Genomic DNA, 15,730 nt, shown 5'->3' with positions numbered 1-15,730 from the left:
ACCAAACAGTGCACGAGGAAGTTATTTGATACTCCAGCAGCACATGATGACTAATATGCCTAATCTATTTCACTCAAAATTATTCAAGGCAGAGAGAACTAATAGCCAATCTGTTGTTAGCATAATGGTTAAGAGTAATTGATTTTCAAGAAAGTTGTGGTTTTGAGCTTCGACAGATGTAGTTACTTATATTTATTTATTTAAAACATTATCAAATAGCATACAAGGTTTTAAGGTGACCCAGACCATTTTAGTTTCAGGTTTTCGTCCACATGGTCTGACGGACTCTGACAACAGTCCAATCTGGGTTTTAAAACATCTACAATATTAAATTTTACCAAGTCTTCATATTGGGGGAGGAAAAAAAAAAAAAAACAGCCCATATACAGGTCAATACACGTGCAGCGTGCCAACAATGTATTGATGGCGGTAAGTATGCAAACCTGCTGAAATGTATCTGATCATATGTATTTTTCAGCTTCCTCTCCAACCTGTAAAATATTCAAGCACAAGATAACTTGAAGTAAATTGCATTATAATACTAATTTAACACATTGATTATTAGAGAAATTAGGAAGAAAAAGAAAGCAGATGCTGTTGAGTTTCAATCAATTAAGCCATAATAAGATGATTGAATATCGATGGGAAGTAAAACTTGGAGATGATGAATGTACAATAAGAAGTGAAAACATCGAGATAAACATGAAAGAATCTGTAGCTAACCATATGTTAAAACTATCTGCAACCCACTCTACATCAGAAGAATCCAAAACCATACCTAGGATAGCAATTACATTGCAACTCCTTCGATTGGACTCTGGATATTGAGTCCAAAATGCTTCACAGTTCCATCATAGTTCAGCTCAATTTTTTTATTTGTGAATTTCGGTCTTCAGCACTTAATGATTGGGTATGATCAACGATTGGCATGCATAGCCTCTCAAGAGGGTTACCATTTAAGAAGGCCATCATGCATAGCCTCTCAAGAGGGCTAACAAAGTCCTTCAAAGTTCCATGTCTTGCTTCAATATGTTAAAACTCCGAGGGACTACTCCCAGCAGAAGCTAATGCTGAAGCCGCTGCAACTTCAGCCACTAGCAGGAGCTATATCAAATAGCTTGGCCTCCAAAGAGCACCCTTCAAATAATCCACCAGCCAAGCACCAACTACATACAATTACTAACACAGCCACCAGCCAAGCTCCAATCACGACTTCAACCATATGATAACTACTAACACAAAAAGATTATACCAAAATAAGAATTTCAACCACTCTTATCAGTCTTATTCTTGAATAAGAATCCAAAAAAATTATACCTTGGAATATTTAAGAGGTGAGTTGTGGCACACTTACACAAGATCCGTGTCATGCATTAAGTGGATCCTAAATTCTCCACAAAATCACATCTCTTTGGCATTTTAACAAACAACTCCCCTGCATTGTTTTTTCTAGCTAATACTAAGGAAGAGTTAAGACGAAAAAAAAAAAGATGAAGAAGAAGAAGAAGAAGAAGAAGAAGAAGAAGAAAGAGAAACATTAAGACATGATAAAGAGGGAGATTAAGGCATCATGTGCACCGAATTGGTTTCACCTGTGAGCCCAAAAAACACGTCGATCCAAAACTCAGATGGGCCACACAAAGGGAACATAGTAAAATTCATGCCCAAAACCTCTAAAATCACATAGCAGGGGGGGAATCTGATGAATGGCTTGTATGGTACATGCACAACAAGGTGGGCTCCAAAAACAGTCTGGAAGGTTTTATTGGTTGAGAGTCCCCTCCAAATTGTTCCCTATGGTGTGGCCCACCTGAGTCTCGGATCAGGTGATTTTTGAACCGATGGCATAACTTCAGAGGGCACATCTGGTGGACGGGTAGGATCCTTTTTTTTTCTTTTTTTCTTTTTCAGAGGGCACATCACAGACGGGTTTGGATCTCATGTACACATCATGGTGGGCCCTATAGAGGTCAAAAAATCAATCTTCGACGAGAAATTTTGTATAATTTCTGTATAAAAAAAAAATACAAGTGTGGATGCAACATAAAGTCAGTGCGTGATGTTCTTGAAGAAAAGTTACACACCTGCGCACGTTAGAGAGATGGAGAGAAGAATGCGAGTGCGGCTGCTGCTTTGCTTTTGAGTTCTTCAGCACAAGACTTGAGGGAGATTAACCCTAGTTTGGGATTTTATATTCAGATTACCCGCAACTTGGGAGATCTAGAGTGAGGGAGTGAGAGAGATAGAGAGACGTAGTCATTCCCAAACGAGGTACAGTTACAACGAAAACTCAGTGAAGTAGAAATCAGAACCTAACGACATCCATTTACAAAACCCACAACCAACCATTCCCACTACAGGCACCCATAACGAAACACAAAAGTATCCACATCCGCTCCATCAAAAACACGCCCTTCATCACAAAAACCCCTAAAATCCCCAAAATAACCCTCAACTAGAAACTTCAATGGATTTCACATCAGGCTTCTTTACCTCAGTCAGCACTCCATTCTCCATTACTGCCTTCACTCCCTCCACCTTCGCATTCTCCGGCAAACTGAATCGCCTCAAGAACTTGCCACTTGACCTCTCGACGCGGTGCCACGTGTCTGTCTTCTCCTCCTGCTCGCGGCTCCTCTCGCCGCTGATCTACAGCACTCACCCGTCCTCGACCTCAACCTTCACCTCTTCCTTCTTCAGGCCCGGCAGATCGGCCTTGAACACGTGTGCGGCTGGGTTTTCTTTCCAGTCAATCTGTGCCCCTACGAAGGACGAGATCTCCGAGCGCGGGCAAGAGGAGGATGGCAGAGATGGGACGTTGGAGGAGAAAGGGAAGCCATCAAATGGGTCCCACACGTCGAGCGAGAACGGATCGAAAACGTTGGTCCGGCGACCGAAGATGTTGGGGATGATCGACATTTTCTCAAAATGGCAAGTGTAGAGATGGACGTTCCCAAATGAGGTTTTTGGTGTAGTGAGCGTCTTCAACCAGCAATGGAAATGGAAGCCGGTTGGTCATTGAAGGGAGGAGAGAAGAGGGGAGAAGGGTTTTGGGAGAGGATGCGCGCGGGAGAGAAAAGCGCAGTCGATTTGGGGGGTAAAAATGATTTTAGGTTTTTTTCCAATTAAAACCAGCGGCGGTGGCTTTACTGTACACTGGCCACTTAAAAACGCCCCTCATTTCCATCTACAGTGGCGGTTTGTTGTGGCCGCCTGTGATCACAGATGATGTTTTAATAAACACCTATAATATATTTAGGGATTGATACAGCTATCAATGCAAATAGACAATCCACAAGATGTTCTGATTCTATAGTGGCTAAGAGCCTTGCTACTCATCTGTTCCTTATTGGTATCCACTCATTGGTGAGCACAGCCGTTAGAGGGATCATTAATGGGACGTGAGCTCTTGCAGATTGATGTTCGCATCAGTGGTAACTGTCCCACCTTAAGCTTACAGTACTACTGGGAAGATGTGTTCATAGATGCTTCACCTCATAAAACATCCAGAGCTGAAAAATCCGCCTTATCCAAAACTCACATGGGCCACATTAGGTAGCATATTGATGGGGAATCTCCACCATTGAATAACATGGGGGACCCACCATGTTGTGTATATATAATCAAGGACATTCAGACCCTTCAAACTGTCCATATAAAGAGTCAGGCCAAGATTTGAGCTGTTTTAGAAATTCTAGGCTGAGTGCCCCCCTCCCAGCTTGTTCTGTTTTTTGCAGCCAACCTTGGTTTTGGATTGGGCTGAGTTTTAGATGCCATGGGTTTTCAGAGGTGATGAATCTGATAGGTGGGTTGGATAGTGTGAATACATCAAGTGGGCCCCACATCTGCCTAGTACCACCGTTGTGATTTTTATGTATGTTGATCAACGTCTTAGTAAATTAAGCCTGTTTTAGAAGACATGCATTTCTCACACATGGGGCAAAATGGCTACTGGGTCGACCTATAAGTTCTCCTGATAATGGCCGAGAAATGTTTAGACGGGTGCATGCACTTCATGTTTTATTTAACTGGGGCGCATGATATGAACAAGAATGTCTAGATATATTGCCAAGTTGAGCCATTCCAAGATGGGTGTTATTCACTTTGTTGCACTTAGAGATTGGGCCCCACTAGCCACAATGGAATCAAAGAATTCTATTGCACCATTTTCCCTTATTTGTATCAATTTATTAATATAACCATACATGATTAACCATCACTGGTATTAATTTGTCCTTCTCTGTTCACCCACCCTTCTTTGCGAAGAGCATCCATTGGTGTGTTGAAGGTTATTTTGGTGAGATTTCCTAGATCCATCATCTCACTGAATAATGAGAATCAAAATGAAATATCTATGTGCCGTTATTCATGCTCGAAGCCGTAGGTACAAAGTTGAGATGAAAACTCATATGTGGGCCACATGCAGATCATAAACATTCTCTATTGTGGGTTTGTTGTACCCATGTGAGCAGTTACACATTCTATACATTTTAAGTATAGGGTCTCTTAGAAGGTATATATATTTCTATTTTCATAGCTTGGGGCTGTTTGGTTTTCCAATTTCCTATGTAATGCAAAGTAAATGAGCCATCATTATCATTTTCAATTGTTTTTTTTAATAAGGAATTACAGCTCATAAAAAGGAGATATGTAAAGGAGATTGTAATCATTACATTTTCACATTATAAAATTACCATTTTTACAGTGATTTCTGGGTGAAACAAACAACGTAGCAAAATCATCATTGCAGTCAAATGTAAGTGATGTCACCACACAATTACAAGAAATCATTACCCATTTATACCCATTCACCATTTAATTGGAAAACCAAATAGGCCCTTGATGCTTTTCCCTTTTGCAATGGAGCCTCACAGTTGTCGTTATTGACGATGATCCTGTAACTGTTTTTTTTGCTTGATTTTCGGATACATGTTATTAATTGTGTAAAGAAGGGTCATATTCTAGCAGCACAATCTGTCTAGTTTCTTCTGTGAATTGTGGAGGTTTTCTTTTGTATTTGGCAAAATTCATGGCATTTTGTATCTTCGATCTAATTGTTTCTTCCATGTGAGAACAAAGGGAAATGAATTGGGCTGACACTTATAGAGTGTGTTTGGATACTGGGAATCCCTATGGAAATGGAATTCTCTGGCACAAGAAATAAGGAGATCATGGAATCCACTTTCTATTCTCTGACCGTTGTCTAACGAATTTGAGGATTCTACTTTCTGGTTGCTATCCAAACGGGCACCTCATTTTTGTCATCCTATTCCAACAGTGATCATGGAATCCAAATGGAAACCACGTATCCAAACATACCTTTACGTGAAAGGTGTCGGGTGAATCTTTTTAAGGGGAATGTTGCCCCTGCCTTGACATTTCCATTGTTTTTGCAACAGAATATTTCATTGCTTCGAACAGTCTGTATTGTAATTATCAATTCACAGTTCTTTACATATATATGCCCTTTGACCAGTTCTCACTTTGTGGATATGAAAGGTCAGTTTTTCAGGGAGATGGAATCCCTCAACAAATGCAGATGACAGTTTGCATCAAAAGGTCACAAAATCCATATGGAATTACAATTTATTTCTTGCCTTGAAGATGTTTCTTATTGTGATTTGTAAGTGAATGGAGCATGTTTCTTACCTTGATTTCATTACATGCCACATGGCATCTATGTAAAGAAAATTTACTGGTTTTGTGGGTTCGTCGACTATGAGCTTGATCCAAGGTCACACTGACCTTAGCCATCCATTTGAGCATGGCCCAAAAGTAACCCTGTCTTAGCCATTCATTAGGGGACTATGAGGTGTGGATTGCAAGTTAAAATTATTATTATTTTTCCATTAGCTAGTATATCTTATTAAGGATTTCTCATGTACTTCTATTCTATTCTAGCATGAAAAGGCAGACTGGGTCAGCTGTGGATTCAATCATTGAGTGGGCCCTGTAGATTTTGCTTGTGGTCCTTTCTAAGGGTGTGTTTGGTTGCACGAAATATCATGAAGTGTCTCCATTTACCAATCTAATTTGCAATTTTAATGATATTTCATGAAATATGGTGGAACCAAACAGACAGAAAACATTGGGGGTTTTATTGAGAAAAAACATCATAGTGGCAATCTGACCCGTAAAAATGACCAAAATGCCCTTTATCTATTTTTCTAAATATATTATAGCGGAGTCTAGCATTTTGGGTGCCAACGTAATGTGGGATGATATTTGCCTGTGTCAAAGCATTATCACAAAAATAAAGAATATTGAGGTTTTTAAAAAAAGCCATTTATGCCCTTTTTAAATTTTTAAAAATTTGAAAATATAAAATTCTCATTTTAATCTTTGGAGGTTTATATCATGCTCAACTAGCCCATGATGCTCCATATGCAGATACTCATGCTTTATAACATGTCATGTATTAACTCAAATTAAATCCAGTAAATTGTGGAATCCACCTTCCCAGAATCAGCTTGGTCGATCAATTCAAACTTCTCATTCTTGGACAATTGTTGGAACTTGACCATTGGATGTTTTTAATTTTGAGCCGTCCAACAGAAGTCTGCTTATCAGTTAGTCAGATAATCAAGTGTGAATTTTAGTTCATAATACATCTATGCTCTGAACCTTAATTTGAACAGGTTAATGTATTATCTACCACCCTTGTCAGAGTAAGTCAAGTCCTCCAATCTTTTATTAATGAAGATGTAACTCGTGAATCTCTAAATGGAATCAAAATATCTCATCTTTGATGGCCAATGTTCTTGCTTGCAGTGGTATGCACTTACAATATCTTTCTCATACAGTGGTCTCTGCTGTTAGCAGTATGTAGATTGGTGTGGGTTCGTGGCTGCAAGCAAACGAGGAGGAAGCGCATGTGGCCCTAGGCACATTGATGTTTTACTCTGTTATGGTCCGTGGCTTAAACAGTGGGGACCAAACCATTTAGGTTAGTCAAGTGGGTCTATTTTATGCGTCATCAACTGGTGGGCCAAACCATTTGAGTCAGCAGAGTGGGCGTCATAACTCCACTTAAGATCTATGGTTATCTTGGAACTTTAGTTCGAATTCTAAATTAAAAATAGTAGTCCAACAATCAAAGTTTGAATCTGAATTTAAATTTGAATTTTGAATTTGAATTATGTGGAATGCAATTAATGAAAAGGAGACAGTTTCTTTAACAATCTTTTGCTTGATTGCAAAGAGGGGCTGTCTATCTTCAAATTTGCACTAGTTATCTTAAAATATCTGAGTACAATCAATTGGCAAATGTTAGAGTCAACTAGTAGGCTAAATCATTAGAGTTAGTAGAGTAAGTCTAGTCCATGAGTCAACTGGCAGGCTAAACCGTTCGAGCAAGTAGAGTGGGCCTACCAACTCCACTTAAGATGTGTTATTATCTTTAAATTTCAATTTAAATTTTGAATTCGAAATAATAGCCCAACAATCATCTTTGAATTTCAGTTCGAAATAGAGTAGTTTGCCTTAATTGTAGGGAGAGTGGATTAACCTTGAGTGTCAATTTGAGTTTGAATTTTAAATTTCAAAATTTCACAAATTTTTTAATCCATACTATCATAAAGTCGCCACTTTTCATAAGCATCCATGAAAAACTAATGTTGATTGGGGTTTGCTAACTTCATAGGAATTGACCTACTTTTTATGTTCATTCAAAATAGATTTTCAATAGACTAAATATTCATATTTATTATTGGACCTTTGGTTAAAACCATTCATTTATATACATTGATCAAATGGCTAAGTCTCTCTGGTAAGTGTGAATTTCCATCTTGGCTCTTAGAAAACACTACAAGAAGAAGGACAATTACCGGCGCTTTTAAGCGCCTAAAAGCTCTAAAAGCGCCGGTGTTTTATTTTCCTGGCGCTATGCAAGCACCGATAAATGGGGTGTCGGTAAAAGCTCTACCGGCGCTAGTATACTTTTAGCGGCGCTTGTCTGAGCTATTCTATACCCTTTTGCCGCGCTCATTCTGCATTTACCGACGCTTTGTGGCTATAGTATTTTCTGACAGAAGCGCCTGTATAAGCGTCAAAAGCGCCGCAAAAGTGTATCCAAGTGCCGGTGACAGCACAGTTTCTGAATACTTTTTCACAAAAAAGCGCCGCTAAAAGTCGTGTACGGATTTCAAAGGCTCCAATAGGCCAATAATATTTATTTATTATATATAATTCAATTGAAAACCTGCATATTTTTAATATTTGAAAGATAAAAAATGATGCAATACAATTAAAACTGCATATTAAATGAAATTTATATTACTTCGTAATAAAAATATATATAATATTTATTGCAATAAATTAAAAATGGTCTCAAATAAATAAATAAATAAAAACAAATCCTCTATATGGTCTACTCATAGCACAAGTGGCATCAAAAGGGTGAAGTGCTTGTAGGCCTAAATTCAGGCACACTTGATTAAAATCCTGCACACAAGGAAAAAAAAAAAAAAAGAATCAAAAAGTAGCATTCAACAAATTAATGCATGGAAAATAATCAATCATTTGATCCTATATCCTTAAAAAGTCAAAAACTATCAAGGCAACAAATGTTGTAACTTGAATTCCATTACATCTATTGGCACTACATTGATGCATGTGTTTTATCCACGCCCGTCCATCCATATGCACCCTTCACATGTGACATTCAAGTGTACACGTGACCAATATCAGTGGTGAATCTGGTTCATTAATTACAATTCTATGATCTGCTTTAGGTGACATGGATGAAATGGGATGGTGTCTAAGATGTGTTAAGAATCTAAGAATCTTCTACATAATTATCACAATAATAGTAGTAAAGGAACAAATTTAGAAAGTTGAGAATCTATTAGCATATACAACAACTCTCAATTTAATAAAAACAATGAGATGTAATACCACCAAGCTCACCTTCAGATGCTCTGGAATGACGTACAATTCATCCTCTGCACTTTGTAAATCATTCTCAATATGATCTGTAGCATCAATGCTCTTGCCCCTTTTCTTTGCCAAATCTTGTTCAACATACTTCAACCTATAAACAAGAAAACATGGAAATATGGGAGTTGATACAAGTTGAAAGGAGTCAGTTGGTACAAGTGGAGATGTTAAGAATTCAGCACTCAACATTGGCAGACAAACAACGCCAACCATAACACAAATCGAACCAATAAATGCATAAAAAACACTGGAAAAAAAAAAGATGGGGGTGTAAATATCATTACCCTAAAAAACTGAAATTTTTAGTGAAAAAATGTGGCAACCAAACAGATCAAAAACACTCCAGCAGAAACAGAAATACCCTCCCTTTTTTATTCATAAACCCCACATTTCTGCTTTTTTGTATGATTCAAGAAGCACAACTAGACAATGGGGTGTATGCATTAAAAAAACATGGGTGTAAATATCATTACCATAAAAAAGCTGAAAATGCAAGATTTTTACCTGTTTTTGTACCAGTTTGTAATGACCAAAGCCATTTCCAGAGTGCAGACAATGCATTGGAGAAAACCCCACCTACAAATCCTACAAAAAATGAGAGATTTCAGCTGAAATGCTAAAAAAAAGAGGTACTATCAACACCAACCCTCTTAAATGCAAACACCCGAATTCCATTTTTGGAATTGAAATAGTATAAAAGTGTACCAATTCTTTTTTCTAGTTTTAATACACTTACTTCCTGTAGTAGTAGTTGTAGCTGAAACTGACGAAAAGCCTCCAATCAACAAAACCATGAATATGAGCAGCAGAAGAGCATAGCATTTCTATCCCATTTTCTGAAAAACATGAATGAAGTTTGATTCCACGAAGAAGCATTAAGATTCTTGTCATACTGAAAAACAAATTCCATGGAGAAATTTGATTTGCAATCTAAACATGAATGAAGTTTGAAAATCACCCACTAAAAGCCTAATATAGCATTAGTACTTTGCAAACCGTCACAATTCATCTTCTAAGAAACTTTTCAGCATTCACTGTTACCACAACCTAAGCATTAGTTTCAAGGAGGCAATTCAATTCCTTGTCTTCTACAGAAGTTTCATAGTTTATAAAGGATGGGTTGCACCACCTTCAATGTGATAATGTTGGTCACAATTCTGCTTATCTAAGGCACATGTTAGGTGAGATCCCATGCAAATTAACTCTATAGTCACATTCTTTGATGCACAAATGCAGATATTGTTTAGTGTGTGATGGTACATAATGTGAGAGAGGGCCAGGGATATGTTTGTGCATAAATGCACATGCATATATATCAGATCTTTCAAACTAGCATGAATAAATGCATCATCCATCTAGGGATAATATAACATAGCAATCTTATAGGGGCATGCCCACCTCAAGTCCATCTTCATCGTCAATCGAGTCCTCAGATACATCACCATCATCCTCATACTTCCTTTTGCTAGGTAATGCATCTAATAGTTCTGATTACCAATCCACAAATTAGAAACCTATCTCAAAGGTATGCAAACCATTCATTTGTAAAGAAAATGAGTTTACAGGAACAGGTTGGAAGTGCAGTGGAAGAACAGGGAGATTGGCCTGGTAAAATGTCAATAAAAACATGTACCTCAGTGCGCCCTTTCACAGCTTTTGGGTCTTTCTTTTCCTTTGCAATACCGAAAACATCAAAGCATAGGCCTAGAAGTTGAAACCTGCAACCATGATTCGGAAGTCCAATAAAAAAAATGCTACAAAGTAGAAATAAAGAAAATGCTAACAGGAGCATGTCTTACACTAGTAAATTCAGATTCTGATGTGCCACAGAGCTCAATAAGCTTAATCTTGTCTACTTTAAGCTGCAAAACAAGTAAACACTGAAGCGTAAGAAACATTTTAAAAAATCAGGCAGGTTGAAATGGAAAGAGAAGAAAGGATTTCAATGATTAGCTACCTTGTGTCTTTTTGCACACAAGTAGAATGCAGTGGCTGTGAAAACAGGCCGACTGAAGTCAGCACTTGCTCGACGAGGTGCTGGCAAAGCAGCAAGAAATCGGTCCTTATAGCTGAAAATCAACATTATTATTCAATTACATATAGAAGAAAGATTACACAAAATTGCATACATCCAAGCAGGTTGACAGGCAAGCATGAGTGATTTATGTTTGTTCACATCTTATATAAGGGTGAACTCCCTCACATAGACAATGAGAACACCAAAAAAAAAATTATAATAATAAATAAATAAAACAAGGAGATATCCAAGTGGTGAATCATCACACATGTGCCAACATGACACATTTATTATGTGACATCCTTCATCAGGTTGATCCCACCAATAACATTCCAGGCACAAAATAATGCTGGTCGACTCATTGGTGGGCCATGGAATCTAGACTACCAGTCATTTTCTTTCAGATGGTCCATATTCACCACATGCATGTGGTTAACCACTAACCAAATAAGTGGACCAACATGACTTTAGGCCAGGATATGATCAGAATGTTCCCCACTTGGTGACTGGCACAAATCTCAAGGGCATGTGCCCAAATCACACATTCAACCGTCCTAGCATTTCTCAATGAAAACACCTGCAACAAGCGTTTCTTACATAAAAAAATCAATCAATTACTCAAAAAAATGAAAAAGAAATAAAAGAACATCACCAAATCAACTACATTTGCTTAATACTAGGCTGATGGAAAAGCATTACTCCGTAAATAAAAACAATTCAAAAGAAATATTTAAAAGACACTCAATGAGAAAGAGGATAGATGTCTTATAGAGATAGCCCCTTCTGCACAAAACAGATGAGCCTAACACAACCGAACTGAATTCCCAATTCACGAATATCCAGTGTCGTCCTACAACACCATCAGTAGTTCTTAAAGGGCACAACTTCATTGCATTATAGAAAACAAATCGAAGCATCTTTCTTTTTCAAAAACCCAATTTGAAATACATGTCAATATTCCAGTCCACTATCATTGGATGTTAGGCGATGTGTGTGCGCTGTGCACTGGCTCTCAGTGCACACCATATGCACGGAAACCTCTCCTATATTAAAATGCAAATTCAACATATTCACGCATTATACAAAAGGATGAAGGCTAAGTTTGGTTTCTCCAAATATCATGATTAGTTATAAAATATCATGATTTTAGTTCAACCAAACGCAGCCAATAAGACCCAAAAAAAAAAAAAATCAAAAATCAAAAAAGACAGAAAGGAAAAACTCACTTGAGGCCAATGAGGTTCTGCATTGCATTGAAAGATCTGTTGTAAGCCTTCTCCGACATGCCACTCAGCTTTATCGCACTCTGTCGGTCAAACAAAACCTGCAACCTACACCGATCCGAACCAATCAAACATCCTAAATCAAAATTGAAAATAAAAAAGGCCTAGAAAACTAGGGTAATTACGGATCAACCACCCTAGATGAAAATGTAAATGGTACTTGTTTGTAGCAATCTCCAAACAGATGACTGCTTTACATACCTCCCCCTGCATTCTAGAGAGGGAAAAAAGAAAAAATAAAGGATGCTGTTAAAATTTGGAGATCGGAAATGAACGGTTGACTTTTACTCTAGCTTTTGGCTGAAAATTAGAAAACAAAAAGAATTTAAACAGAAAGTTTGACTTTTCCTAAGTTTCTCTAAAAATCTTGATGTATGAACCAAACACGGGGAATGAAAAACATAAAGAATTTAAATAAACATCTAGACTTTTCCTAAGTTTTTTTCTGAAAACTCCTATGATGAACTAAACAAAATTCAATCATACCAAATAATGTTACTAATTAAGAATACATGTAAAAAAATAAAAAATAAAAATCTCACTAAGGGCCTACAAGGATAGCAACATGCTAGGTTTATCATGCATCTGGCTTGAACCCATCTGGTTCAGATTTATGATTGCTCATATCTAGTAAAGCATACAACCATATTTCCCAAATAATGTTCAGTTCAAGTACTCCATCAAATTTTAGACATTGCACAAGTGCACACCCACAAAGATAATTACCAGAACAATAATTAATATGTAATCTGAATATGTGCTGGTAGGTGTATATGTAGGTTTGGCATTTAGTATTCCCTATATACCTTCTTTCATCTACATCCAAGTTACAACTACTTAAATGCAGCAAAACATGCATTTGAATTTGAAATAACCGTATGGTCTTCCAAACAACAATCAGTTCCAAACAGCATACCCAGATCCAAACATGATCAAGGAATTCAGGTTTGAATCCCATTTTCTTTAGATCCAGGTATCGTATTTGAAAACCGTGGTTACTTTAGAACACACATCAATAGTACTATTGAAAAAACAAAGAAATCAAAAAAATATTCAGCATCTATACTACCCAATACTAACAGTGACAGATTGGCCGCACCACTCAGCTCTGTTATTGCTCTTGCAGCTTCAAATATAACCATTTCTGCTGTGACAGAAGCATCCCTCTAGAAAATCATAAAAAGGGCCATTGGAGAAGAACTCTTTGGATTAAGAAGTAGATCTGTTTGGGATGCTTGAGGATCTAAATAAAGGATATCAAATCATCAAAATGACTAGAGAGTCTAAAAAGAAAACAAACCATAGGTTCTATGGACTTTTGTCATGCATGGACCATGCCCTAGAACTGCATGTATTTTCCAGAATTTTTCCTTTCTACATTTCCATGCCCTAGAAATCTCAAAAAGAAGGCATAGTTAAAACTCCAAGAAGTTCCAAAGAAGCTCAAGAAACTTTTATGAGTTGCCTCAAATGGGCTGGACACTTCATACCAGCAAAAATCACGGATCCAAAACTTTGATTGGACGAGGAAAACCTAGAAGAAAGAAAAATTCCTCTTTTATTTTGTTTTTTGTTTTTCGTTTTTTCTTTTAAAGAAAGGTAACAGAAGATTGAGTACATAATTACACGTGTGCATCCCACAAACGTTGGTAGGAACCTGCTCCAACCTATCATTGATGAGGCTAAGGGAGTTGATGGCGTGTCAAGTGTTCAGTGTAGATGTTTTGGGCAGCAAGTCATGGAACTCCCAAAGGAAAAATCAATAACAATATGATATAACATTGAAAAGATGTGTTTGACAAATTGAATTCTTTATCAGAAATGATATCCTAAAAGAGATTTAATAAAGAAAATGCGAGGTGGAGAATAACAGAATCTGTTGTTCTGCCACTTCTATACTTGAAAGTTGGGAATCTTGCTTGCTTGCTTGCATTTTGGTTGTCATTGTACTTAACCTGAAATAAATCCCTATGTTAATATCAAATTAGAAGATATAAAAAAAGAACGGAAGAAGTGTATTCATTTCTAGGAAAGAAGAAGATCACTAGGAAACAAAAATTGATGTTTCAAGAATCTTAGAGATGAATAATTTGAGCTTTTTAGTAGGTACATGGGGCAGTTGTAAGAAGCAAGAATTAATCTAAATAAGTTATGTGAGCTAATCAAAGCAGGTATTGCACCATTCCCCACCTGGACACAGGAACAACATTCGTCTAAAAGATATAGCCATTTAAGCTAACCTCCAGTGTCATTATCTATAGATGAATAAGTGGATAAATTAAAATATACAAACGATGCACCATCTTTAACACTCATCACAAACACAAAACCAATTCAGTGCAGCAAAAAGTACTCTGGTTGTCAAAATGAAGGATTGTTTTTCAATTTAAAGATGCAAGCCCTCCTCGTCAACTTGTTACCATTGAAGTAAGTTGCACTTGTATAACTGTAGAAACTCGGCATACTCTGGCTATACTTCATCCATCATGTGCAGCTGTAGAACCAATGATCGACATCTGGCAATCCCTACAAAGAAACCACAAGATCCACCATTGAAAAAATTCAAAATAAAAATAAAAATAAAAGTAAAAGAATATAAAATATAGAACTCCAACCAGATCCCCTAGGAAGAAAATCCCACCTCATGATGCTCTTCAAAACTGATCATTTTTCCAAATTCTACAATCAAATGAAATAAAATCAAATTATAAACCAAATAAATGTATAAAAATGAAGAAGATGAAGTACATGGAAACATATTGAGAGACAAACCTGTCCACCGGTGACAACGACGGAGGAAGGGCTTCCCAAGAGTCGGCAGGGCATTGTCACAACCATAGTCGCCGAGGACTGTACAGGCAGTCTGGATCCTGTTCACGAGGTGGATCAAGCTCTCCATTGTCATCATCTCCATAAACCCTAGCCCTAAACTTCCGACCCGAAAACCCTAAAATCTAATTTGAGAGAGAGAGAGAGAGAGAGAGAGAATCGGGGGCTAGAGGGATCTTCAGCATCTCATCTGTTGGAAAACCAAAAGTAGTGTTTCGATCGATTATCTTGGCATCGTCATTGATAGGTTCGAATTTTAAAAACTTGAGCTTCCCTGATCTAAAATCAATCACTCTCGGTTGTAGTTCAATGTTGTTTGAGCTCTCCATCAACTTCTTCTGCTGCAACGTCATGTGATCCTCCACAACGGACCTGATGGGTCAGAAACTAAGCGCATTCAGCTTCGAGATCATTGGAGATCCAAGTAGAGAGGATCCATCGGTTGGATTTGCACCGTAGAACTCGGGGTTTTGGAGATTTCCAGCCAGAAGCACTAGAAAACCCATCGTTGGAAATAAGAGGTTGATAGATCGTCCTTCGAAGAATCGCGATGAAAAACCTCCCTCCATTTGAGGTTTTGTTGCAGATATTGATTGGAGAAATAAAGAGGAATGGAGCTGAGAATAAGGGTTGAATCGACTTTTTACAAAGAAAATGGAGCTTA

The 15,730-nt window shown here is 37.5% G+C and overlaps 1 protein-coding gene, 1 long non-coding RNA gene and 1 pseudogene across 11 annotated transcripts; 1 reads left to right on the top strand and 2 right to left on the bottom strand.

Annotated features, from left to right (window-relative positions):
• Positions 1–2,290: 2,290 nt before the first annotated feature.
• Positions 2,291–3,053, bottom strand: LOC131248999 (18.1 kDa class I heat shock protein-like; annotated as a pseudogene).
• A 1,467-nt stretch (positions 3,054–4,520) lies between these two features.
• On the top strand, positions 4,521–7,227 carry LOC131248998 (uncharacterized). Its single transcript, XR_009172590.1, has 2 exons — positions 4,521–5,812; positions 6,804–7,227. It is a non-coding gene; the product is annotated as an uncharacterized LOC131248998 (long non-coding RNA).
• Positions 7,228–9,200: 1,973 nt separating this feature from the next.
• On the bottom strand, positions 9,201–15,281 carry LOC131248997 (origin of replication complex subunit 6-like). 10 transcript variants are annotated; one of them, XM_058249538.1, is made up of 12 exons: positions 15,010–15,281; positions 13,538–14,916; positions 13,318–13,403; positions 12,398–12,451; positions 12,181–12,285; positions 11,724–11,804; positions 10,895–11,006; positions 10,718–10,799; positions 10,579–10,641; positions 10,336–10,424; positions 9,674–9,773; positions 9,201–9,522 (listed from the first exon to the last, which is right to left on the bottom strand). In XM_058249538.1, exons 2-11 carry the CDS (start codon positions 13,538–13,540, stop codon positions 9,762–9,764), a joined length of 687 nt encoding a protein of 228 aa, XP_058105521.1. In that variant the 5' UTR covers positions 13,541–14,916; positions 15,010–15,281; the 3' UTR covers positions 9,201–9,522; positions 9,674–9,761. The 10 variants fall into 10 exon arrangements, 1 of the variants encoding a protein (XP_058105521.1); XR_009172584.1 differs by lacking the exon at positions 10,895–11,006 and having other exon boundaries at positions 10,571–10,655; positions 10,737–10,890; positions 11,573–11,804; positions 13,318–14,916; XR_009172583.1 differs by lacking the exons at positions 9,674–9,773; positions 10,895–11,006 and having other exon boundaries at positions 10,571–10,655; positions 10,737–10,890; positions 11,573–11,804; positions 13,318–14,916.
• Positions 15,282–15,730: the final 449 nt, after the last annotated feature.

The sequence above is a fragment of the Magnolia sinica genome, chromosome 6 (assembly GCF_029962835.1).
Source record: "Magnolia sinica isolate HGM2019 chromosome 6, MsV1, whole genome shotgun sequence".
In the NCBI taxonomy this organism is placed as follows: Eukaryota; Viridiplantae; Streptophyta; class Magnoliopsida; order Magnoliales; family Magnoliaceae; genus Magnolia; species Magnolia sinica.
This window is presented reverse-complemented; position numbering and strand designations above follow the sequence as displayed.